The sequence below is a fragment of the Quercus lobata genome, unplaced genomic scaffold (assembly GCF_001633185.2).
Source record: "Quercus lobata isolate SW786 unplaced genomic scaffold, ValleyOak3.0 Primary Assembly Scq3eQI_53, whole genome shotgun sequence".
Lineage (NCBI taxonomy): Eukaryota > Viridiplantae > Streptophyta > Magnoliopsida > Fagales > Fagaceae > Quercus > Quercus lobata.
This window is the reverse complement of record NW_022154704.1, coordinates 722861-730027: the sequence shown is the minus strand read 5'-3', so window position 1 is coordinate 730027 and position 7167 is coordinate 722861. Positions and strand designations below refer to the sequence as shown.

General features: G+C 41.6%; 1 protein-coding gene across 1 annotated transcript; it reads left to right on the top strand.

The window, feature by feature from the left end:
- Window positions 1-3975: 3975 nt before the first annotated feature.
- On the top strand, window positions 3976-6920 carry LOC115972808 (receptor-like protein kinase FERONIA). The gene has a single exon (XM_031093054.1). The coding sequence runs from the start codon at window positions 4027-4029 to the stop codon at window positions 6679-6681; it is 2655 nt and encodes an 884-aa protein (XP_030948914.1). The 5' UTR covers window positions 3976-4026; the 3' UTR covers window positions 6682-6920.
- The last annotated feature ends 247 nt before the right edge of the window (window positions 6921-7167 follow it).

The window sequence follows — 7167 nt, the reverse complement described above, 5'->3', positions numbered from 1 at the left end:
CAAAAGCCCCAAAACAGGCAAGGCACCCAACAAAAAAAAAAAAAAGGGAAAGCAAGTAATGAAACAAAGAAATTATGCCACAGGAGCATCAGTCCCTCCTTTTTCAGGCGATGGAGGATCCTCACTAGCAGTTGCAATGGCAGCCTGAGTAGCCTGCGCTGCCTTGATCTCTTTATCTATAGCTTCAAAGTCCAGATCCTCCAAGTCTGTCTCCGGACCATGCTTCACCAGATATCTCCTTAGCAGCTCAAAACCCTTGAAGTACCAGCCAAATAAAATTGCATTATATTCATCTGTGAATTGAAAGGCATGGACGGCCTTGGCCACGACGCTCTTCATCTTCTGGTTGGCCGCAGCAAGTTGTTCGTCCCTTTGCTTCACCAACAGCTTCTCTGCACTCAACTGCTCAGACAAAACCTAGATTTTCTCCTTGGACGTGTTGTTGACATCCATCGTTGCTATCAAGTCTTTCCTCAGACCAGAAGTTTCAACCTCTAGCGCCTCCACCTTAGAAGTGGCCATCACAGCCTTTTCATCACTTATCAAGTATTGTGAGGTAATGTGCATCGTCTCCTCAAACATCTAGCAACCAAAACCACGCAATAATTAAGATCAACTAAGATAATTTATGCTGGTGGATAAAGAAACGAGGACAAGGAAGAAAGTTACATGGACGAGCTTATGAACTTAGCGGCTCACCACCTCATGGGAAGGCACGCCTGAAATTTCCTTTAGTTCCTCGATCGTCACAACCTCATTAGCCCAAGCCAAAGTCGTCCCAGCATCCACCCAGACACTGGCTCTTGCCTTCTCCTTCCCTTTGTCTCCCGTCTTGCGCTTTTTGCACGAGGAGTAACCTCCTCGATGGAAACACTCAGGGAAGTAGCACGTCCTTCATCCAGGGCTGGGGTGGACGAACCTTTCTCTGTCGCTTCCTTCTCTTTTTCCTTCTTAACGACCCTCAACCTCCGCTGACCAATGCTAGAGAGGGGCTCATTCTTCTTTGTCTTGATCCGAGCATACAACTCCTGGTTAAACTTAGCCGTCATCTCTACAAAAAAGGAGAAACAACAGAAAAATCAAAAAAAAAAAAAAAAAAAAAAAAAAAAGGGAAAGGGAGAAAGATGATCCACTTTCGTCCTAAGATAACCTACTTTTCTTTTCTTCTCGACAAATGGCATGAGGGATGTATTGAGAAGGCTCCGGTCCCAAACAATGATGAGCTAAAGTCCGTGGATCAACGATCTCGTCAAAATCGTCAATGGTACTCGCATACTTAACAGCTTCCCGAATACGCTCCTTGAACCTGCTTTCAAGCTCGGGACACTCTTTAACTACAAAATAGAAAAATACACAAGGTTAGAATAGACGATCAAAGCAAGTAATAAATTGAAAGAAAGACGTCACATAAAAGGCAAACGCACCAAGTTAAGGGGTCTCCCATCGATGCAGCAGCCTAGGGACATCCCCCCAAAAGTCGTCAGAATGGATCTCCCAACTATTACCCGACATAAAGAAATATCTAGACTTCCAATAGTGGAAGGACGAAGGGAGATCGATGATGAGCCGAGACCTTCTATCCTAAGGCATGAGCTCATAATACCCAAATTCTTTGGATTCTTTCAAACAGTAAAGGTAGACGAACTCATTTAACATGATCATATCCTCGTCAGCTATGGTTGTCATAAGCTGTCCTGGAGCTATGTTCAAGTAATGAAGGAGTTCCATTATAAATGGGTGGACAGGAAATCTGAGGCCACACAAGAACGCAGCCTTATAAAAACAAACCTCACCATGGGCAAAAGCACAAGACTTCTCGCCCTTCCTAGGAAGACGAGCCTTGGTCTCCTCAAGAAATTGGAACATATCCATGAATCTACTAAAGGTACCTTCCTTCAGAGAGCACTCCTCTTTGAGGGTGTGAAATGATCGAGGTGTGGCAAAAATGGAATGTTGGGAAGACGAGGGTATAGTAGAAGGCATGGAAGCAACTGTATTCGTCTTGGCCCTAGCCATGCCAACACTAGATGACAAGCCTATCTCTAAGTCACTCGATCTAACCTCAGAACCCATATTTTCCCTCCTTAAAGCCTCTCGCACAGGCCTAAACCAATCCAAGGATTGGCGTAACAATTGGTGTAGATTACCCAACACTACACCTAGGCTACTGTCACCTAGAACAAAATCCCCAACCTGCGAGCAATGGTCACTAGAGGAATCTAAAGACGCACCCAAACGAGCAAAAAAGAAGGCAACAGAGGGGGAAGTGCACCTAATATCAGAATAATCAACCATCAAAGCACAAAGAAAGGGAAGAAATAGAGCTCTAAAAGGAAAAAGTAGCACAAGGAATGGGAAGAAATAAAACTCTAAAAGGTAAAAGGAGTAGAAATGGGCGTACTTGAAAGAAAGGAGAAACTGAGAAATCAAAGAGCAAGCGCAGAAGGAAAGTGAAGAAGTGAGAAGAGGAAGACAAGTGTTAAAAAGGTTGCCTCGAAAAACATAGGAAAAGCTGAAAGGTCTCATTGGAACCGAGACCTCTCAGCTAGTCTGAGCGTGACATGTGGCCACGATGCATGCCACGCCGCCATTGAGAAATAAATGCAGAGGGGTGGAATCCCTCGCGCCATAACCGCCAAAAAAAAAAAAAAAACTCTTCATATTCCCACAGTAGTCCCAAAATTGGACAACCTCAGAATAGGGGACAACTGATAGGCCTAGAAATATCCTCATCCAGAAGAGGAGCAATTGGATGAGGGGAACATCAGTCTTTGTCCAATGTAGTATCCGTCAGACGAAGAAAAAGCCATTCACTCACAATCAATGGCAAAGCATTACACAACAGCAATAAGTCTCCTTATCGTTGGAGAGACGAAGATCCTCTCATTAACACCTTACAAAGGCGTTACAGATACCACATTGAAACCACCATTAAAACACCTCCAACATCTAGGAAGAGGAAGCAAGTGTGTATATATAAGCACCCCAGGACCTGAGGAGGTACTTAATTCTAACTAATATACTCCGATACTTTGATATTGAGCCCTCTTTTCTCTCTCAACTGTCTGACTTTACCATTGGAGGCTTTGTGGTAGGCACCACACCAATGATTTCTACTTCTTCCATTCTTCATTTATTCTTGTAGGGCTTTTGGCAATCTTGGACGGCTCTCCCTTTGAACAATCATTTCGTCTGACGATTTTAGCATCATCACTTAGCATTACTCTAATTTTATGTTAACTAGTGGGTCTCTTATCTCTTTCAAAATCTGAAATTTGTGTGTATTCTTACTAAAATTTCGAAATACGTAGAGAATAACTGAGAATATCCCAATTCTGTGGTAACGCCTTGTCTGATGACTCTGATTAGAATAAAAGATAATAAATTAACAAATCTCTTTACGACTGAATCTAAAAAGCAAGCACGAAGTCTCCCACTAGGAGCATGATGCGAATTAAAAGCTATGAAATGTATTCCTGTTTCACCTAAAACATATAGCCGACTTAGAGCAACAGCAACGGGGTGTAAAAAAAAAAACACACACACTTATTTTAAGTTCTCAAACACTATTTTACGTATTTTATCGATATTTATTCAATAACACACTCAATATCTCAATTTTTATTTTTATATATAACTTAATAAAATAATATAAATTACTTAATAAAAAGGTAAAAAGTAAAAAGAGAGAAAGTGTGAGAGGAAGAAAGAGTGTGTGAGAGATTAAAAATGTAGTTTTTTCATTACAACCTTATGAATAGTAAGGTTACAAATATGTAACTTTACCATAGTTAGGATGGATAATTTTTTGGATTTACTTACCCGGATGGAGCAAGCTTTTAAGGGTCTAGTTTCTAAAATAACAACGGGGTAGTGCTCTTATCGTGGAAAAAAAAATAGATAGGTCGATCAAATACTTCAATAATGGTGTTATTTACCTTTATATAGTAGGAATAAAAGGAGCATTTCATACTCTATACTTCCTTTTTCCCCTTAATTGGTTGCACACTTCAACTTGCGGCTCCCATGAGGAATCTCTCAATAATGCTCACACCTACCATTTCCTTCTTCTGCATATTCTTTCTTCTTTATCATATCACAGTAGATTCTTCGACACCTTATCGTTACATAGCGGCTGATAATATTCTCGTCGACTGTGGCAGTTCAAGCAAATCGACGGGTAATGATGACCGCGACTGGATTGGAGACATTGGCTCCAAGTTCTTTCCCTCAGAAGAAGATAATCTCAAATCTAATACCTTTCAAGTTCCAAAAGAAGGGGTCGTCAACAAAGCCCCATTCACGACTGCACGTATATCTTATTCTGAATTCACATACGTGTTTCCAGTCACCGATGGCCCAAAATTCGTTCGGTTGCACTTTCACCCTGCCTCTTACTCAGGTTATGAAGGGTCTAAGGACTTTTTCACTGTCAAATCAGGTTCATTCACCTTACTTAGAAACTTCAGTGCTTCCGTTCTTGCTGGTTCTTTGCAGGAAAAAAGTTTTTTCAAAGAGTTCTGCATCAGCGTCGAAAAAAAATTGAACTTAACCTTCATCCCTTTTTCAACTGATTTCTATGCTTTCATTAATGGAATTGAGATTGTTTCCATGCCTAAAAACTTGTACTACTCTAGTCAAGAAGGTCAAAGTGAAGAGAAAGTCCCTGTTTATGTCGGCCAATTTACTCCGTTCTACATAGACTACACCAGGGCACTCGAGATGGTTTGTCGATTGAACGTGGGTGGGGGCTTGATACGACCGACTGAAGACACTGGCTTCTTCAGAAAATGGTCCCCAGATACCGAGTATTACAAATCTCAAGGCATAATACCTATTAATGCATCTTTTACACCCAATTACTCAAAAATAATGAATTATACTGCACCAGATATAATCTATTGGTCTACAATGTCACAGGGTAAAAACAAGGACAAGAACTTGCAGTCTAATTTGACGTGGGAATTACCTGTTGATTTGGGATTCTATTACCTGGTGAGGCTCCATTTCTGTGAAATAGATACAGGAATAAGCTACGCTGGCGAAAGGCGGTTTGGAATCTATATTGACTATCAGACGGCTGAAGCAGATGCTGATGTAATGTCCTGGACTCATGAGAAAAGATATACGCCTATTTACAAAGACTACGTAGTAATGATGAAAAACAAGGGAGTTGATGGGGAGAAGCAGCAGATTTTCTCCATTGATCTACACCCTAGATCAGACTCTTTAGCCCGAGATGCTTTTTTAAACGGTATGGAAGTGTTCAAGCTGAGCGACTCAGATGGTAACCTTGCAGGACCTAATGAAATCCTGCCCTCTCTACCTGCTGCCCCGACAACCAAGGAGTCCAAAACAAAAAAAACAATATTCATTGCCATTGGAAGTGGTGTGGGCTTCTTAGTGGTACTCACTTCAGTATGCTGCATGGTTCTATGGAAACTAAGCAAGTCCAGGCGCTATGGTTCATACCATCCACTATCAAAGTACTGGTGCTGGGGTGATCCATACAAAGGAAAGTCAGCAAGGACAAAGGCCTCATCATTGCCCGACGAAGTATGCCGCAATTTCTCACTAGACGATATCAGAATAGCAACCAACAACTTCAATGAGGAGCTAATTATTGGTCGAGGTGGTTTTGGCAATGTATATAAGGGTTTGATTGACGATGGCACCATGGCTGTGGCAATCAAGCGCTTGAACCCCGAATCTAGACAAGGTGCTCGAGAGTTCAAGACTGAGATCGAGATGCTTTCTCAACTTCGCCATGGCCACCTCGTCTCTCTAATTGGATATAGCAACGATGGGGGTGAGATGGTCCTCGTCTATGAATACATGCCGAATGGGACCCTTAGTGAGCATCTCTTCAACACCAAAAACGATCCTCTTACGTGGAAACAAAGGCTTGATATATGCATAGGTGCGGCAAGTGGTTTGCACTACCTCCACACGTGTATGAAGAACCCTGTCATCCATCGTGATGTGAAGGCCACCAATATTCTATTGGATGACAAAATGGGGGCTAAGGTTTCGGATTTTGGGTTGTCCAAAATGGGTTTGAATCAAACCGCTGTTAGTACCGTAGTTAAAGGTACATTGGGATATTTGGATCCAGATTATGCAAGGCGTAATCAAGTGACCGATAAATCTGATGTGTACTCATTTGGTGTGGTATTGTTCGAAGTGCTATGTGGCCGAAAGGCACTCGATCAAAAATTCGGTCAAGAGCAATTGCATCTAGCCAACTGGGCTCGGAAATGCATTGAAAAAGGGACCATTTATGAGATCATTGATCCATATCTAAAGGGGAAGATTGCTCCAGAGTGTTTCAAGGTCTTCGTGGAGGTCGCAGAGAATTGTGTTCGTGATCAGGGGATCGAACGGCCTACAATGAACGATGTGATGGAAAGGCTCGAGTTTGCATTGGAGTTGCAACAGAATGCGGACGCAACACAGGAGGAAATCAATCCTCGTGGTGATTTTACCTATCAAGAGGTGTTATCATTTCGTGCTTCTGGTCGTACTACTGGTGCTCGTGCTGGTGCTCCTCAACACAACAACAACGTTTACAATATTGGACCCGTGGTGGAATCGGATACTAGCTATCCAAGTCTTGATTCTGAAAGTGTCACTGTCACAAGTCGAGATGTCTTCACAGAGAACTCGAACATCACAACTTAAGTTTCTTATACGTATTTCTAGAGTGTGGAATAGACCTAGGACAAAGCTATGACTAAGCAAAAATAATCTCATAGGAACTACTTTCTCAGGTGCGTTGTAAGATGTGCATGATCCAAGTCGTTTGTCTATCAGTTTTTGCCTTTTCAGGCTATGTTTGAGTATTGCATTTTTGCTTTGTACGCATGACAATGTATTTAGTGATAATCTAATGCATTATGTGGGTTGTGGAATGTGGAGTACATCTGTTCTGCATATTTTATGCTGTTAGTGGTACTCCTTAATTATATTCTCGGCCTTACGCAAGAACTTTGTTGCTGAGTATGACATACGGCACAACTGCAATATTACCTGTGTAAAAGCACTAAAACATGGAAGAAAACACGAGACACGTATGTGGTAGTTCCTAAGGCAATTATTATTCAATAATCAATATAATTGTGCATAGAATGAAGATAAGTGACATCGAAATAGTTTGAAGAAATAATT

Coding starts and splice junctions, on each gene's coding strand:
- LOC115972808 (XM_031093054.1), top strand. CDS start 4,027: ATGAGGAATCTCTCAATAATGCTCACACCTACCATTTCCTTCTTCTGC.